Below are 20329 nucleotides of genomic sequence, written 5' to 3' on the forward strand. Positions count from 1 at the left end.
GTCTCTCTCTCCCTTTTCCTTTCTCTCTCTATCTCTATCTCTGCGCTCTGCCTACATCGTGCTGTAAAAAAAAAAAGGATCTTTGGCCTCTGAAATCGAATTGAGGGTAATTCGCCGTAATAAAATATAACGAACGCGGCGGAACAGTTTGCATTGTTGCCGAAATAAAGTCAACATTAATTAATTATCCACGGCAAAATATATACTATATCGATATTTTAATTAAATTCCAGTATATTAAACAAAAGATAAGGTCAATGATCGCGACGGTTTAAAGATGAACATTTATACTAGTGTAAAAATAAACTCTGTTCAAGTATAGCGTGTTAAAAAAAAAACGGGTCTCTTCCCTAAAATTATTTCTATTTAAACGTATATTTCCAAAAAGCAATAATAATTGCAGGATACACGAGAGAAGTAAAATAAGAGATGGCCATCTATAAAAAAATACGTGAAACTTATCATACAAGAGGTTAAAAAAATTATCATTCTGTAGATAACTTATCGGACAATGGTTAATGAACGTAAGATTTTATTTAAGTATTTAATGTATAATACCGGCTTTAATTTCTATGTAATACGTAATTTAACAGAATATATCGGATTAGATACACTGTAAAAAAATTCAGTAAATTTATACAAATAATAAGTGTAAAAATTACATGATTAGTCCTGTAAATATAAAAAATCATGTAATTTAACAGAAATTTAGTAATTCTACAAAAATTATGTAAATTTGCCTTTTATTGTGTAAATATATCTAATTTATATGGAAAATTACATAAATAATAGAATATTTTAAATATTTTATGTAATTTTATCCTAATTTTTGGGTAATATTACATAATATGACGCGCCGTATTCGAGCAATACATAGAATTTATTGTTGTATTGTGTAATATTACAAAAAAATTTGGATAAATCACATAAAATATTTAAATTCATTTCACTTGCAGACTGAAAATTTGCAAACGCATGGAAATTTACAACTATTATAGTGGGTCTGAAAATTCACCCACTATCATCGGTGTAATTTTACACAAAATTTTTTTACAGTGTAAATCGTTTATTTCAATTCTGACTAAACGCTTTTTATCAACTGATACAAACGCAGTAGAAGCTGATGCATACCGTTGAGAGATGGCAACGACACACCAGATAGAGACTAGCAAGCCAAAGTTACCGATCAACGTAACAACAATATCACGGATTACACGACCATAAGCGTGGGAAACGTCAAAACAGTCGCACTGTTAGTTTAATCGTGCAGAGTACGTGAGATTTTTCTGGTTCGACGGATCCTTCAATCCGATTATGTAGTGGTGCGTCGAACATGAAGACGATAGAGGGCAAAGTAGTAATGCTAGGATCGCAGGGTAAGTGCTGGGTAGCAATATAAACACGCGGCAATAAAATTTTCCCTAATGTTATCGTTATATAATACCATAAATGGATGATGTCTGTTGACGTTTAAAAGGAACAAGTCACGAACTTAGAGACGCGATCACGCATCTCAAACATTAGTCATCCCATATTGTTTCCGAAACCATCTTTTGTTATGTCATGGAGGTTAGGTGAACGCGCATAAACCCAGTTTGAACCTGCTCCTTATTTATATTCATTACGAAATTCGATATTGCAACATCTGATACGATTGCTTGATTATGCGAATAAAATGTTCAATTAAAATCTCTCAGATGAAATATAAGATTTTTTTCTCTTATTTCTTTGTAGCCGTAAACTAATGAGAATATTATCGATGCATGAATGTAAATATATGCATATATATATATCGTACAGATAATATATATACAGATAATTATTAATCGCAAAAACGCTAAATATTTCGACCTGTGGTGGAGCTCAATGAACTATTTAATGAATTTACGATCATCATTTTTAGGATCGTTATAGGAACAATCATGCATATATTTTAGATGATTTAAATATAATTAAGTATATTTATATATCAACAAATGCTTTCTGGCCATTGCTATTAATTATTTCTCTTATTATTGAGATTTTATATGTTGAAGAAATTTTTCATTCTTTCTGAGAATTAAATCGTAAAAAAACGATATTTTTTTTACATTTCGTATCAGATATCTGTTTGACGCAAGTAATGCAATATTTACTTATATTACAACACGTACATCTCCGGATGGATAGAGGAAAATCCGCGTGACAAAATTCCCGATGATAGCGCAGTGCATTGATAATATGTAAAGTACAAATTCTCATAATCAGTTTTTATGTATATCTTTATATCTTTAATATGTATGTGTATATCTTTTTTATCGCAATTAAATTTTCTATACACACGAACAAGCACAATATTTGACTAATCACAACCAAATACCCACCGATTAGAAAATACAAAATAGTCTTTTCATACAAAAAAATCTTTTTCTCAAAATTTTTTATTTATCAGTTGCAAGAGAAATAAAATATTTAATACGAAACTATACATATTAGATTAAAGTTATAATACTTTTCGGATATATTATCAATAAAATAGGAATATTTTAGAAAATAATCCTAAGCAAAACAATACAGTTGATTTTTCATTAATGGCGATAAAAAAAGCATGAACTATGTATCCTGCGAGAAAATCGAAAATTGGGATGCAAAGAAAATAATGAACTGTATATACAATATATATATGTACGTACAATGTACTGAGAGAACTTTTTCAATTTTAAAATGTGAATTATATAATAATGGTTTTGTTTCTTTGTCATAGTAAAGAGTGTCCTAAAAATAAAAATTTTTGGAGATGATAGTACCGGTCATTGTAAAAAAAGTTTATATAAATTTGTGTCTGATTCTAAACATTATATCTGCGTATTCAGTATGTATGAAAATGTGTCGCATTTTACTAATCTTTCAAGCAGCTTATACGAGTTATATTTAGAACAGTCAAATATGTAGACATATATATATATATATATATATATATATATATATATATATATTTGTATATGTATACATATAGTATGTATGTATAGATTGTTTATATTGTGCTACACACAATCAGTTCGAGCAATTGAGAAATGCATACTTGTGAAAAAAAAGAATACCGGTGTACACATCACATAAATAACTCTATTCCGAAAATTGAAAGCTAACACATATATATTCATATGAATTTTTTCCCTCAGAAAATAATCGATACTATTATCTTCCAAAATATTAATCTTTTTACGATATACAAAATATATATCATTGTAATTTATTAGAATTATTGCGATGCAGCTATATACTTTAACAAAGTTTTTTTATTTAATAACAATTATTATAATTGATTTGACAAAAAAAAATTATTATAAATATGAAAATGGATATAATTGATTATGAGAACGTTCTTCTACATGTAAGTTTTGTAAAATTATATAAAGATTTGATTTTTATATAGTATAGCTTCAAATTGCACGCTATCGGATAAGGAGATTGATTTTTTTTTTTTTGGCATGATAGAACAAAGTTTGATATGTATGTCAGCGTATCAAATGATAGTAGTAATATTGAACAACTGTACACACAAGTGTTATTGAAATACAAATCGTCATATTATTTTCAGGTGTTGGCAAAACGAGTTTGATCGGGCGTTACGTGGGAAACTTTGAGCACGCAAGTCCGACGATAGGAGCATCTTTTTTCAACTGCAAGCTCAATTTGGGGGATACGAAGATAAAATTGCACGTACGATTGTAAAAAAAAAAAATACTCGTATCTTTGTTTTGATATTAATATTTAACGATTAATAGAAAAAGTTAGTGTATCAGATCGAAAGTCGGATTAATAGCTACGAGATTCCATCAATCGTAATTCATGTTTATCTTTTCAATCCCTGACCTCTCGATCCATCTATTCTTCGACTATCTGTATTGTTATCGCGTCTTCCATAACGCAATCCGAAAATTCGCTTTATCCAATTGCTTAAAATTGCTTATAAAATTGTTCGAATCTGTCTAAAGAATTGAAAACGTTATTCTTTTTTTACGCAGGTATGGGATACGGCTGGCCAGGAGAGATTCCGCTCCATGGCACCGATGTATTATAGACACGCCAACGCGGCTATGCTAGTGTTCGACCTCACGCAGTACAACAGCTTCGCCGCGATCAAGGGTTGGGTAAAGGAGCTACAGCAGAACGTGGAGGAGACGATGGTGCTGGCCGTGATCGGTAACAAATCCGACCTGCATCAGCGACAAGTCGACGGTGAGGAGGGTCAGAAATACGCCACGTCGATTGGTGCTACGTATCACGAGATTTCAGTGTTGCATAACGAAGGAGTGGAAACCGTGTTCCTAGCCATTGCTAAGGGTCTACTGAGGGTGGCATCGGACAATACAGACATCACCACTCTCAAGATTTCCGAATTGAATAGCTTTTTTAACGGTGACGGTATGCCACTCTCGCCCTCCATCGAGGAGAGTCCGCAAAATACCAGTATTGCGCACGGCATACTCGAGAAACCGTTTACCTGCTGCTAAATTCGAGCTCAAGAGCGACGATAGAGATTAAGGAAAGATTGTAGGCCTTGCTAATGTTAGACGAGTCCGCGTTAATGCACGACGATTGTGCATTGCGCCGACGACCAAAGAATTTTTTATGTTATTTAAATTATGTTATTCGCCGATGCTCATAATTTTTCTTTTTCAACAGCATTAATTAATTACGTTGACGAATCACAAATAAAAATTTAAAAAAAAAAAAGTTTTATGCCATTTTCGAGACGCAAGATGTACGCGCAAGGCAAACAACGATCTGCTCTTCCACGCAGCTTCGCTCCTAATACGATTAGTTACATCGCACATGGCAACGTTTTCGTCGATTTATCGCGGGCGTGTTAAGTCGATGATATCAAAATATTATCAAACAAGATTGTAATTGTTGAAGTAAAGGAAGTTATAAAATTCGATTTCTACAAATAAATATCAAGAGAGGCAAAAGTGATACGTAAACGAGATCTCGTAGAAATTTAACGAGATACGTTAATTCGTGTCAAAGATTAAGGTCGTAATGAGTTATAAATCAGGAAATGTAGCAAGGTTGTAAGTTCAACTTGATTATAATTTTTGCAAGCTGTATGCAATCTGATTAGATAAATTTTGATATGCGCTAATTCTATTTCGTAAGATATGATCATCGAAATGCGTGAGAAATTATGCAAAATCGATTAATCGCATATGACGATCGTATAACTTGCCATTAGAAAGCTAACCTTCGCAAATTTCAGCTAATTATTATTATGCTTAACATTACTTTTATTACATTACTTTATTTACTAATTTTATACTAAAAGCAACAGTATTTTGCATCTATGTGCAAATTTATTTATAAATGGAATAGAATAGATTTATTATAATATTAATATTTTTTAGAAGACTGTAAACTTTAATTTTTAAATATTTTTTCTTTTTTTCTATGCAAAGACGATGAAGTATTTTCGATACGTTTAGGGAAACTTTCAATTTTTATTTTCGCACACATTGTGGTGCGTATATCCACGCGCCTCGTCGATCACACACCTTATATATAAAGTTTTTATATCCAATGAAGATAAATATGTTTGTAATAAAAAAAATGTAAACTGTACTTAAATAATCTATCTTTTCCACTCCTGTTATTATTTGTTAGTATAACATGTACAAATTTTATTATATTTAAAAAGTATTCTGAAATGCATTTTGAAAAACATTTTCATATTTTATATAAAATATAATACATAATAATAATAACAATTATTATTAATATTATTAAGAAATATATAAAATATATATTTTATATATATATATTATTACTATTATTAATATTAAATACATAAATAAGAATAAACTGGCACTATATATCATATTGTCCTACATAGTCAAGATGGGATTTGTTTGTTCGAGATCCGAAAAGCTGCACCTCCTCGGGAAATCTCGTCGCGCTACGACAGAGAGCGATAATCACACAATGACTCATTCTCACTCCAGGCCGGGCCTCGCGGAGCGTAACGTCCCAGCTTTGTCTACATGTAACTCAGCTCATTTTTGTTATGTAAGCGCTCGTTTACTATGCATCTAGGCCCATTAGAACTCCACGGCGGCGTCTTCGAAACCGATGCGTAATGGAAAGACGCGTTCTAAGCTCAGGGTCGCCCGCGTGTGCGAGAGTCAAGGAACTTCGAAACTCGCATGTTCTCACTAGCATAATTCGAACTATGCGACATGAAAGAGATAAAAGAATTCCAAGTTCACGAGAGAATCCAATGATCGAATAGAAGATCATCCGCGCTGACAAGAAAAAAAAAAAAAAAAAAAAAAAAAGAATTGGGAAGTCTAAAAAAATGTAATCAAAATATTATTTTATGGAAAAGAGATATCGCGTTACGCTATTGCGAGTAGTTGTAATCGAACAGTAAATTTAATCAATTATTCGTTATCAATTATTCCTTAAATCAACACTACACACGCACATATATCCAGCTAAATCTGAACCGGAAAGATTCGCAGACGCAAGAACCGTTAATAGCCTAGAGCTGTTGATTCCTGAAATATAATTACGAGATAGGTGTAATCGTGAAGATGCGATTATACGGGCGAGTAAAAGCGCTCGAGCGATTAGCTCGAGAAATCAAACGGCACTTCTGTTCTTCAATAGCGGATTGATTAGCATATCGTGCGTGCGCGAGCGTAATGAAATTTTATTATCGTTTAAAGACAATAGGCTGTAAAGCGGCATCCGACCATTGGCCAATTGCAATTTTCATTGCAAAACTACATCTCGATCGTTTAACGCAAAGGAAACCGGCGTGTTGAGATTTTACACGCCCTTTTCGACACGCTCGCGATGCGAGAAAATTGTTTTCCAGGTCCTTGACACGCGTACACGAACGAGATAACTTGAATTTCGCGCTTTGCCAAACAGGAAGAATTCCATCTCATCGTTGCAACAGATTGCATTTTCACTTTCTTCTTCTTAACGATCGCGCTTTTTCCAATGGGATAGTCGGGGACTTTTTTTCGCTGAACGAGACAACGCATTTTTTAAAATAAAATTAGTCGTACATAAAATCAAAGAGAGCGGATAAAAATTGTAGAAAAAAGATTTGTAAATGTTGTTCCTTTCGCGTTAAAAAATGACTCTATGTAAGAATTTATATATTTTTGAGCATTTTTATGTCAAATATTTAAAATGATAAATCCTCGCGATAGCCATTAGATAAGTATACAAATTCACGACTATTGATTTCATCATTGGCAATGACGTTTACAAATCCCCTGATGAGAATAATAAGACGTTGCAACAAGTTTTTCTTTCTCCAACTGAATTCGTATATGATATCGCGAATGATCTATGTAAGCGAGCACGAGGAGGGTACACAATTCAGTTTCGCAATATTACAAGCATCACGATCTACTCCGTTCGTCGGTGTGTTAATTAAATGCAGGCGCGAAACTGCAAAGCGAGGGGGGAAAAAAAAGAGGAGAGAGATTCGCGTGCGCGCTGATCCTGTGAGCGAGCACGAGCTCCTTTGAGCGTGCAAGCGTCACACGAAGGTGCGAGTAGGAGAAGAGGACGAAGAAAAAGAGCGGCAACCACACAAGAGCGGAGGAAGCAGAAGAGGCGATCATAACTCCCGGCTCTCCGCTGTATAAGACAATGATACAGTTACACGATGCTCTCAGTTGTGAGCCAATCGTAAAAGGTACGGCACAGAGAGGATCGTGAAAATATAATGAACCGCGGCAAGGACGATACGCTAATTAGACGCTCGGTCCGGCGTGATTAAATAGACACTAGTTAATACCGCCGGAAGCGACCGCTAAATGACAGGGTCGTTTGCAAATCGGTGGGAAGTATCGATCAAGGTAGTGAGCGAAGGATGTCTTGCAGTGATAAAGTAGAAGAATCTTTCCTGTGATAAAGATTATTGTTTGTGCGATGACATGACGTGTGTATCGAGTTTTTACGATTTTTCTTGAATTTATTTATTTACACGATTGGGAAGAATTGTTGACATTCACACGTTCGCTAATCGTGCGCGTTTATCTAGTATTAAAAAGATTTTTTCAGGGACGTCTCGTGTGAATGAACCGAATTCATCGCGGATAGAAGGAGACAATGGTTAGAAAGTAATAATTAAAGCATTTTAATTAAGAGAGAAGAAGCCGAGAATATAAGTCAAGATTAAGTGAAACATAAATATCACTAACCAAGAGTAAATAAAGACGATTATGTCACAATAACACGCGCGAGAACAATTAGTGAGAACAAGTTTTTATCAAAACTAAACGTGGAAGCAGGAAATTATACAATATAGGCATCATGTGAAATGAAATGGAGTGAATATTCTTAAAGCGCGAAGAATCTCTCTCTCTTATCAGCAATGGAACATCAGCGGGGATTTCTCGTTTTCATTATTTGTTTCCTGCGATCCTCTCAAGTATCGCACTCCAGCGGTCTCACAATTGATAATCAACTTGTAATCATTGCAAATGGTGAGTGCCAACGATTGATCGCAGCATACACGAAATACGATGAGTAAACGTGATAATTACATAATTCAGATTGCTATACAAGAGTGGCTATCGGATTTAAATTACCGGACATGGACATCTTCTCCAGCGTCGCGGTTGACAGCATTTCGGAATGCGAGGACGAATGTTCGAAGAGAAGGAATTCCTGTAACGCGTTTGCTTTCGGGTACACGATAAATGCAAACCGTATAACCACAGAGAAGTCTAATCACAATAAGAGAAAAATTAAAATATAATAAACTAAATATTATAAAAATAGAATTATATAAATTATAATTTATAATATATATAAACTTTTAAATTATATATATTAAAATTATATATAAAATATAATATAATAATAATATTATAATATAATATAATAAATATAAAATTATATATATTAAAATATATATAATTTATAATATATATTAACACTCTCTGAAAATATTTTTCTATTGATATACAGGATCGGTATCAAAGGTAACGGGACGTGTGCCCTGAGCAGAAAAATACCGAAACCCGAAGAACTGCAAACTCACGCCGATTACGACGTCTATGTGAGAAGTCAACGCTCGTTACATTGCGAACCAGATCGACTTTACAAGATAAAAAGCGGCGATATGGGACGGGAAAGAGGAAACGAGACAAAGTCGACCATGATATTCGGTAGCGGCCTTTCGGATCCGACAATACCAAGTATCCTGTCATCTTCAAGGTACAATTATTCGATTATTAATTTCAAGCCGAAAACAATCCCGCCATTAGCATTTCTATTGTTTGCCCTTATCAGTCGCGAGATATTTCTGCCGGAAATAAAAGGGAAATGTTTACATTCTAAAATATGCAATAAGTTCTCTTGTCAAAAGATTGTCAAAATATACATTCATACATTCATATTTCAAAAAAAAACTCTTTAAAATGAATAGCTTGATCGAGCATCCTAATTTAATCTAGCTTTAGATTTTTTTGATTTTTATTTACTTTTACAAAAAGCTATAGAGTTTTTGACTAATATAATTATTACGACATAATTTTGTGTGATCTGAAGGGTCATGGGAAACACGATGCATAGCGTTGCCAATGATCCTTCGTATCAGCAAGGATACGTGCGTTTTTTCGATGACAAGGGCCGGCGGATCTCCGATATTCTGAGAAACAGAAATCCGATACCTCCAGCCAGCGATTCTTTCGGCAGCAACGTAGAGATTGATAACGATCTCTCGATATATCCGAGTCGAAAATCGACGTTCGGTCAACAAATTCATTCCGATTCGAATTACGATCGCCCGGATTTTGGTCGACCGTTCTTTCGAAATCATTTCGCCGATATCAATCATCTAAATTTTGAATCAAACTCGGACAACGATCTTCGTTCATATAAACCCCACACTGTTCGCAACGAACTCTTCGAGGTTTTTTCAAGACCCATCTTCGTCCACGACGAAACATCAAAGAGCAAATCTCCGGCAGACTTCAAATTCTGGATCGATCACGTTCCGACGAAAGATCGAAACACATTTACAAATCATCGGCATCAGAATCAAGGATTTTTTAATGATATGCATAAAGATCACGGGACTATCACACGATTGAACGAGTTAGTCACGGGAAATTATGACATCAATAAAATATTCCGCCCGAGTGTCGCTAATTCCTACAATGTCGGAATTGATGAGGCAAAAATTTCAACTGGAAGATTCGAGGACACTTTTGACATCCGGAATCCATCGTTGATATTTCGCGGCTTTGGTGCAAGGATCACCGATAAATGTGAGTAATTCGATTCTGCGAATATAATCTATTTTTCTATTATTCTAAGATAAATTTTCCTGCCGCATTTCTGTTCCCTTTTACAAATTCCATTCGAATTAATCTGCGCGTGTAATGTGTAAGCTTTAGGTGCAATTTTCTCTAGCACCTCGAGAAACGGAAACGCGAATCTCCGTCTTTAACGAGGCGTATACGAAGAAAGAGCGGAGGCACATATCTTCGGCCGGTTGTCGCCGCGCTTACTTCGCGTATGATGCATATGTGAGGCGCAACCTCATTTTTTTTTCTACGCGGCAATCATACGATTGCATTAAATGTGCTAGCACCGCGTTCCGCGAGTTGATCATTACCCTCTTACGTAAAACATTGACATTAAAAGGTACGACATTCGCGTTTCGTTATTTAATTAATTTTCTCTTTGAACATAGAGTTGCTATGTATTTAAGATTTTCACACCTTAAGTCGTAAATGTAACATTATCAGAATCAAATTATTGTGTCCGGTTTCCTTAATTATTTTTACGCAATGATTTTGCAAATATTCTAGATGTGTTTTCAACAAATTGATAAAATAGTCCAACAAAAAATAACATTTTTTAAACACAAAAACAAGATTAATCACTTTTTGCAATATTTTTCATGAAGACAAATAATTTTTAATTATATTTATTTAAATTGAAAGATTTTTTTTCAGATCGCTGAATCTAATGTCAAAATAGACGAATTCAAATTGTATACATAAATTTTTGCATGTACATATAAACTTTTGCAAAAAAGCCAAACATTTTTTTATTTTGACATTTATATTAAAATTCCACTTTCAATTCGTTTAATGCTCTAATTCGCAAAAGATCCTATAAATATTTTATTAACTATAATAAACACGAAAAATACCTTTTTAAAGCTAAAAATACTAATAATATATTTAATTTTGAAATTCAATTCTTTTAACACATCACGTACACATCGTAGTTAATAATATGACAAAATATACACATTAAAATTTCTTGCATTTATAATATCATTAAATAATTTTAAATAATTATATAATATTTAATATTTATTAATATAATTATTGCTTTTAACTGCGAATTTTTCAAAGTTATAATTTGAAATCCAGACTTATATATAGCGTTAAAAAAATTAGAGAAAATAATTCGTTCTCATGTCTTTTTTGTTAAACTCTTTATTATATCATCTTGATATTTCATTGAAACCCAAGTTAATAGACGATAAAATTCGAAAAGTTCTATCATACAGTGGAAATATGGATTGATCGTTCAGTTTGTTACCCTGCGACACAATTACTTGGTCGCCGCAATCAGTCGGCACTGTTTATCGAGCCACGTTCATCTGTGAATTGCTGATTGACAAATGCGAACGGCATTGACACAGATTTTAAACCGTATGCGAATTAGCTCGTTGCATCCGTTGACTTCCGGCGTTAGCCATCGCTCTTATCGCTTAGTTTTCGCGTATCTTTCTAACAGCAGCGTAACCGAATAAACGCGATATCCTCTCCACGAAAATTAGATAATAAAATAAAAACTTAATGTATTTTTTTTAATGAAAACTAATTAAAAAAAAAAATCTAACTGTCTAACATCTAAATATCAGCTGTTTTTTCTTGTGCAAAATTTGTTGCCCGAACAATGATCATCTAAAAGAAACTCAATGACTTTTCGCGATTATGCCATCGCGGAACAGAAATGACAAATTACACAAGAAAAAAAAAAATAAATGTCGAGACGTTACAGAACGCCCGACGTCCGGTTCGCGTGATCTACGAGCCTAAGACGCTTTTACTTTCGACAGTCCCTTTTATTCCTGCCTGGACTTCAAATTGCGCGTAACCTGTCCGTCACTTTGATCAGGAATTGTCGTAATCGATCGGATGCGCCGCCGATTGCGATACAAATTATAAAGTTTTATTTTTAAATTTTTTTTCCGGACAACACCAAAATTCTATATAACGGTCGCAGTAATTATATTTAGCTGACTACATCGCGGAAGTATACGACTTTACTAAAGTTATAATGCTACATTAACAGCTAGGCTGGCTGAAATAATTGAGATAATTGTGACCCTGGCGAATCTTGAAGGACAATATATCCCTTCTAAAATGATGTCACTTCTCTTTGTTATTTCTTGGCATAAAAGTTCTTTTAACGACAGAAAAATGCAAATGGTTTCCGGCACTTGGTTTCTGAACAGAGATCTTACATATCAAATAATAATTTCTTATATAGCTTGCTTGAGAAAAGAAATGTCAAAAAATCAGTAGAATGTATTAAACAATTTTAATATAAAATATATATATTGTGTATGTATGACAGTTCCTTTAAATTATAAATCAAATAAGTATCAGTTAAATTCAAGGAATAATAATGATGTGAACAAAGAGTGGATCAAGTATCGTTATAAAGGTATATATATATATATATATATATATACACTTGCAGAGTCATGTCTCAATTAAAGATTTACATCCTGCAATTACTAAAAAGCGATTCAAATGACGTCGAGTGAATCAGTTCCACTTAATCGTACGCAAAGTACCGAATGACGCCGCTCGGCAAAAGAATGAAACGCTCGCGTGTCCATGAGGAAAGAAAAATAATAGTAAGCGGAATCATTAATGATCATGTAACGCGCTGAAATCCCTCCCCCGACGTGTGAGCGCACATACACAGTTCCTCCCACTATTCTCGCGGAAACGTTCACTTTTCTATAAAACGATGCGAGCCTGTAATTTCTCCGTTACTTTTTGCGCGATTTTCAGTTCGCGGCATTTTTCGCGCGAACGGAGCACGAGATTCGGGAAGCGTAAATTCGAAGACGAACATTTTCTCGGGAGATAACAAAATGGCTCCGCCTTGTCGCGATTCGTCGTATATCGCTGGAATAAATCGCGGTTCGAAGGAAAATTCGAAGCGCTGAGAAAACGCCGCGTCGCCTCTCTCGCCGATCACGGATGGTATATTTATTTTGGTAAAGCGACTCGTCGATCGAACGCGAATAGAATCATGTCGACACGACGACGATGGTTGTGGACTTTCGTGTTAGCCGTAATCATTCGACGATCCACTTCGGATCCGATCGTTATAGTGGAGGATGAGTGCTCGCGTAAGTTCCGCGGAAAAAAAAATTATTACATGTAGAAAGTGCATTGAAATTTCCTTTTACTATACAGCATGCTACAGAAGACTGCTGTCCGGTAAAAAGAGCTTGGAACTTCATGTCAGACGCGCCATCGAGTGCGAAAATATCGAAGATTGCCATCGCGCCTGCGACTATGAGAAGTTTTTCATTTGCGAGGGTTTTAATTATAGGTAATTTTTTAAGTCTCCTCTGTGTATTTATAAGAATTTAAAAGAATTAATTTATATGTATAATTCGTATATATGATTTTTATTATAAATAGATTTTTTATTATTAAAAAAAATATATTTCAATGGAAAATTATGTAATTTTCCGGAATAACTTATTTTCTGATAGAATTTCCCCGACGAATTTTAATTTTTTACGATTTTTAATTAGATATACATATCTCAATAAATTCCTATCGCAAGATAAACAAAAATAATCTGCATAACAGTCAACAATAATTATTCACGCTTGAGTCTCAACGATTTGATATTATTTTTATATATGTGCGTACATATATATATATATATATATATATATATATATATATATATATGTGTGTGTGTGTGGGCTACTTGTCATCAAATGTACACGCGAAATACAATACGTACATATGCATGACCCATCGTACGATTGCATCACGCACAATTTGATCGCGCTACAATCTGTGACACGCTTCTCCGTTGAGAGGAACTATCACGCATGAGCGTCGGAAAAGTTCTTTTTTCCAGCACTCAATTAACACACATCCAAAAATATCATTATAACCGATAATAATAAATGATTCCATTAATGAAATCTGTTTGTTAAATTATTACAATTTTGTGCAAAAAGACGCATGGGACACGGGACGAGAGGGATGTGCGAGATGACATCGGTACCTTATTCTCGCATGGACTTTCACCGAGATTTCATATCGGATCCTCAATGTGATTATTACGAGAAAGATCCAAACTGCGTGGCGAACGCACCCGCGACACGACCATCCTATTGGAATCAACCATCTAGACCTAGTCAACCCTACGGTCCACCTTCCGGTTCTTCTAATCAAAGGCCAGATACAAGGTATGGCCACAATTAAAAATTTACATGTCGATAAAATGATCTTATATTGGTATCAATGTCAACAATACAAGCATCTTTAATTTAAAATACAAACAATACAAGCGTCTTTAATTTAAAAAAAAAAATACAATTGTTGATACATTCATTCGCATTCGCTTATGTAATTACTCGTTAACACGTGCTTTTTTATACACCGTTAAAAAAAAATTAATCTCATTTTTAACTTTCACGAATCTAACGCAAGACCCTACGCTCCGGATCGACACCCCCTAGAGGAAGTGCCGCGACCCTTGGATTTCGATCGACGTCCATCAAACGAGATTCCGCGACCGTTCGATTACGGAGGTCATCGACGGCCGCCGACAATCTACGGGCATCCTCACCACGACGGACAGTACGACGATACGTTTGATCGGAGAAATTATCAAGGTCATACTGAATATTCAGGAACGAAATGGGAAGATTCAATCGGCTATGGCGGTCGATATCCATCTAGACGACCAGCTTACGGAAAACCACCGTGGACGCGGTATCCGAATAGACGAATCGATCATGGACCCACTCACGACATAGGTAATATTTCAAGCGTCTAAATTCTAGATATAAACCTGAAGAGACTGTCATCTCGTTGCAAAGAAAATATATCGCGTGTGTGTATTCGTAATGTAGGTACAAACGAAATCGCACCGTACTTGCCGGACTATCGAAAGGATCCGACTCGCGACTGGGGTACTTACAGTACGGTTTACGGCGGCTCTTACGGCTACGACACGAATTACGTGGGAAAGTTCGACGTATCCAAGTACCATCCGAAATCACCGCAGCCAAAATCACCGCCGCCGCCGCCGCCGCCCCATCCTTACGAGAACGATCACTTTTACGGCGATTTTTATAATTATGGCGGTGCATTCGGTTACGGCGATAATTACATACCGGCGAATCAGGATCCGCTTTACGGCGGTACCGGAAAGACCGAGGAGTGCTCCGTCCGAGCCGGTGCGGGATTCAAACTTAGCAAAGGTGTCGTTCGCAAGACTTATCTGACGCCGAATTTAGATCAATGCGAGAGTCTGTGCATTAACGAGAAGAGTTACATCTGCATGAGCTTTAGTTACAGGTACATTTTAATAATTTTAATAATAAAAAAATTGTATATAATTGTCTTGAATTATATTTATAAAATTTAATATTAATAAAATTTAATGTCAATATATTAATTAATTTAATATTATATATTAATTAATTACTAATGTGTCAATTGAATAGGTACAATGTTGCACCCACGGACCCTACAGACAATTGTCTTCTTAGCGACGTTTCGTACAAAGATCTGAATTTTTACGTCGACCTCGAACCGGATCGTGATTACGATATTTACGCTATGATTGCCAATTCAAGAATCTGCGGCACGAGAAGAGAATCGAGTCCACATCCTCCGGATGGTATACATATATGTGTACATACGATTTAATTTTGACAAAAAATTTCACTATTAATTAATTTTTATCTAAATGCAATTGGATATAAAAATATAATTCGCAATATGTATTTTTTTTTTCATTTCCTAAATTTTGATTAGATGATGAATAAAGCTGGCTTTCAGATAATGCAATTTATTATGTCCCGAGTGTTGCACTACTGCCCCGATTGCGTTACTGCCATACGTTACGCGTTCCGCTTTGTGTTTCCGATAACAACTAAAATCGACAGGCAACTATAAGTCGTCTCTCTCTCGCGTGTTTTATTCAATAGGATTCGCGATACGCACACAATCACACGAGGAGTTTGTTTTTTTATGAAACTTTTCTAGAATGTTTTTGGCGAGTCAGAAGCGGATTCGGAATGCCGGCGGATGTTGTTAGAAAATCGATAATAGTCAACAATCTAGGAGAGTGTCAGGCGGTGTGCACGTTAGCGCAAGACTTCACGTGCAGAAGTTTCGCGTTCAAGTAAGCTTCGCGTTATTCGAATAATAATTTTTCACGCAAAAATCGATAGAAGCGAAAAATAATGAAGTAATTTATTTATACATATATTATAGCGCGCCATCTCCTCAAATTTGTATTGTGAAATATTTCAGATACGGATTAGAGCAAGATCGATCCGATATTCCAATTAATTGTTATCTAAGTGATTGGCCATCGCAGGATATCAATCCTGCCCATATGCCGGATATGGATGGCACAGAGTTGTACGAAAAAGGGAGTTTTGGCAGGGGATGCGAACCGTATGCAGTCCCCTTTTTTAATACAAGGCAATTCAATAACAAGCAATCCCCGCAAGGTACAGATGAAGGTATACCATGCGAGAAGTATCGATACTTATCAGTTGATTATAAAAAGTATTTTAATATAATTATACAATTAAATTATGTAATTAAAATATTAATATAATTATACAATTTAATTATATAATTAAAATAACATTTGTATAATTTAAAAAATATATAACTCTTTGTCTTAAATTTTGATAAATAAATCTTTTGCAGTTTGTTATTCCGGATATACCAAGCCATGCAAATTGACACCTTACGCAGTGCTTCTGGCAACGTACGTAAATTCGGAACAAGACTGTCGACAGAAATGTTCGAGGATGAGAGAAACTGATTCTATTCCCTGCATGTCTTATAGCTACAAGTAAGTGTATATCAAATAAGCTTTTGAATGCTGTTTCTCATTTAATTGATTAATATCTCTAAAATGTATATATAATTATCATATATAATTAGCATTATAATAAAATTGAAATTAAATAAAATTTTAAATCGCGATTAAATAAAATTAATAATTAAGGACGATATATCTTATTATTATAAAAAATCTCGGAAATATGAATAATGCCAGTTAACTTTTTTTTTTTAATTAATTTTTTTCGATTTTTAGGCTCACTACGCACGGCACAGAAGAGAATTGTTTGCTTAGTGACGTACCTATAAGAGACTTGCGACCAGGTCTGGATTACATCTACGATAACAATCACGTTCTATACGCATGGAAGGATCTCGATCCTTATTGCGTGATTACCGGTTATTCCATCGACAACGATCATGTGTTTGGCGGACAGAGTCCTTTAAGACCGCTACTTCCGGGAGCCGCGCGACCCGATTTTAATCAAGGAGCCGGTTATCCGAGTGTGAGACCTGACGATATATATCCGGATCCGAGACCTTATTTTAAACCAGGGAATTATCACGGCTCGAGACCGTTCGATCCTGATAGGCCCGATCCTATCAAACCGCATCATCGTCCTGGCGATGGATACGGTGACAAGTTTGGATACGGTATTCGTCCCGGTATATTCGGATCTCTTTATCGTAAGTATATAAACAACTAAAAATATTATTATTTATAAAGTCCTGCACAAGGTTTGATTTGATCATTTCCTTCCGAATTAGCGAACGAATTTTCGACTTTCCGCCATTACACGGTAAACGGCTATCCGTGCAAGAAGGGTACAAAGTGCGAAAAAAATAAAATCGCCGGATTCTGGACCTGTGAGCCAGAAGGAAGCGACTACGGCAACTGGGACTATTGTTGTGCACCGACTCATCATTGCGGCTTCTCGCAAGGATACCAATATCCATGGTATATATTATTATAAATGAACGGCTTTCTACAGAAAAGAGTCAACCTAGAAAAAAAATTAAATCAAGATTTTGCAACATTTTGTTTTATTAACTATCTAAAAATCATCTGCACAAAAGATAAAATACAGCTCACAAGCTCCAGAAATAATGGGCATAAAATTAATGGAAAATTTTGAATTTATATAAATCATTGTTTATTATTTTTTGAATTGTATTTGTGTTTGGATTTATCCCTTTTTGCAGAAAACCGTCCAAATATGTATTATTTCCAGAATATAATATTATTTCGGCGTTTTATACTTTAATTTTTTTTTTTTTATTATTTTTTCAATCTCGAGTTCGCGATATTTATTTCAGAGATGCGATAAAACGAGAAGTTTTTCAAAAATTTTATAGCAATTTTTCTCGCATGCAATTATTCAAATATTGCTATTATTCGTCTCTCTATAAATATGATTTAACAATAGTAATATCAACAAAACTCACTGATCCCGGCATATTCCGTGCTTATGGTAACTTTCTCCTGTCCCGTACTTCCTCCTTCCTCCTTGTGCGTTTCTGTAAACAAGAAAAAAAATTATGTTATGAAATAAATCAATCATAGGTGCTACGTGGGATCGTCGGAGGATCAATGGCGTCCTTGCAGCGAGAAATATCATCCCTACCTCCCGAGTCCACGGCCGATTCGGCCGATGATCGGAAGCGACGATCGCCACGATCGTCCTGATTATCGATACGATCCCGATTACGGCAGGCACTGGCCGATCACGTATCTACACGGAGAATCGCCGCCAAATTGCACGGATTCACTCGCGTCCGCGGACAACAGCGAAGGTCGTCGTTCGAACGAGACGATTCCGATCGTAACGTCGAATAGCACCACGATCAGGGATGACGAGAACGTTAACGCGATCGCGAACAGAACACGTCGACGGCGGCTACGAGTGCGTACGATCGCCGACAATCGCCACGAGATCTTTTCGCGAAAGATCGACGCCCGGATCGTGACAAATGAAGCAACGCAGAATCGCGTAGATCTAACGAGTCGCAAGCGCGCCGCGAAAATTGAACGAGTTTCAAAACCAGCGAGCACTATCGCGTCGACCGCAGCGCCGATTATAACGGTACGTAAAGGCGCGCAATTCGAAAATTCGAAGAGTAACGATGGAATGGTCCGAGTTTCTCTGATCACGCCAAATAATTCACTGCCAGCAGCGGGCGCCTAAATATTTGTGACGACATCGAATATTTATGTATGATCCCGCTATCAGAAAAGCAATTTACTTCATTTATTAATGTTATTAATGTTAAGGCATATTATTTAAAATTTGAAGATCGAACGCAATTAGTCGCAACAGACAATTCAGGATAAAATACAACACTAATGTGTGTTTATTCGAGGAAAATATTCGTGGAATTTCTAGTTTTGTGAAGTTTATAATTATAATCGTAATTGTAATAAGTTATAATTATGCGTTAATTTTGTAAATATATAGATAAAGATCCTAAATTTATATATGAAATTAATTTCTTTAGAATGATAATTATTGATGTTCATATTACTGTAATTAAATTGGAGGCGTTGCTATTTAAATCAATAAGATTTCGCAACATGCATAATTTTGTTTAATTTTTATATATTTAAATATGTTCTAAAAAAAGTTACATAATCTAGCGTATTATATAGCGATTAATATTATCGAACTGCAACAGATTTCAACCGCAAAACTGCAGTATTCTAATAAGTTGTCATATATATAACAATTTATTTATAATATACCTCGTCATATCACAATTTATTCACACAACTGCAATCAGTTTCAGTATTTTAATATTTGAGAATTAATTGTAAAAAAAGAAAGAATAAAAAATTATTGTGGCATTATTATTTATTGAATTATTTTCAGAAATTTTGTTAATTGTAAGAGGTAGGCATCAATATTATAACACACTATCTAATTACAAATATTATCTGCATGATTATCTACATGATGACTCTGCGTTTTATCAATGCCATCTAACGAGAGAATAGAAATTTAGTTTCAATGGCGGATTATTAGTTAATTATTTTAGAGCCCCGAAACTCACAACAGCTCGTAAAATTTCAATAATTCAATTTTTTATAATCTTAAAAAATTTTTTGGAATATAAAAAAATATTGATATGCAATGTTCTTTAAATTTTCGTCGATTTCTTCTAATTTTTGGCAACATTTCAATTTGATAATATTAATATCAAGTTGCCTAAAATAT

General features: G+C 34.8%; 3 protein-coding genes across 4 annotated transcripts in view; 2 read left to right on the forward strand and 1 right to left on the reverse strand.

The window, feature by feature from the left end:
• The window catches only part of LOC126857469 (zinc finger CCCH domain-containing protein 13-like), a 268457-nt gene extending 249571 nt beyond the window's left edge, over positions 1-18886 (reverse strand). The window contains exons 1-2 of the mRNA XM_050606924.1: positions 18743-18886; positions 18564-18635 (exon numbers count right to left, since the gene is read on the reverse strand). Of these exons, the coding sequence (XP_050462881.1) occupies positions 18564-18575 (12 nt within the window). The 5' untranslated portion in view covers positions 18576-18635; positions 18743-18886. The remainder of the gene's footprint in view (positions 1-18563; positions 18636-18742) is intronic.
• On the forward strand, positions 1186-5601 carry LOC126857461 (ras-related protein RabJ). Its single transcript, XM_050606912.1, has 3 exons — positions 1186-1376; positions 3581-3702; positions 4008-5601. The coding sequence occupies exons 1-3, from the start codon at positions 1334-1336 to the stop codon at positions 4494-4496; spliced, it is 654 nt and encodes a 217-aa protein (XP_050462869.1). The 5' UTR covers positions 1186-1333; the 3' UTR covers positions 4497-5601.
• On the forward strand, positions 7693-19911 carry LOC126857421 (uncharacterized). Of its 2 annotated transcripts, none has more exons than XM_050606822.1 (15): positions 7693-8489; positions 8559-8694; positions 8977-9225; positions 9559-10280; positions 13473-13611; positions 14261-14491; positions 14736-15064; positions 15161-15608; positions 15758-15933; positions 16302-16440; positions 16572-16786; positions 16980-17127; positions 17374-17804; positions 17886-18075; positions 18682-19911. In XM_050606822.1, exons 1-15 carry the CDS (start codon positions 8378-8380, stop codon positions 19301-19303), a joined length of 4287 nt encoding a protein of 1428 aa, XP_050462779.1. In that variant the 5' UTR covers positions 7693-8377; the 3' UTR covers positions 19304-19911. The 2 variants fall into 2 exon arrangements, with proteins under 2 accessions (XP_050462779.1, XP_050462780.1); XM_050606823.1 differs by having other exon boundaries at positions 16572-16774.
• The last annotated feature ends 418 nt before the right edge of the window (positions 19912-20329 follow it).

This window comes from Cataglyphis hispanica, chromosome 21, assembly GCF_021464435.1.
Source record: "Cataglyphis hispanica isolate Lineage 1 chromosome 21, ULB_Chis1_1.0, whole genome shotgun sequence".
Taxonomy (NCBI): domain Eukaryota; kingdom Metazoa; phylum Arthropoda; class Insecta; order Hymenoptera; family Formicidae; genus Cataglyphis; species Cataglyphis hispanica.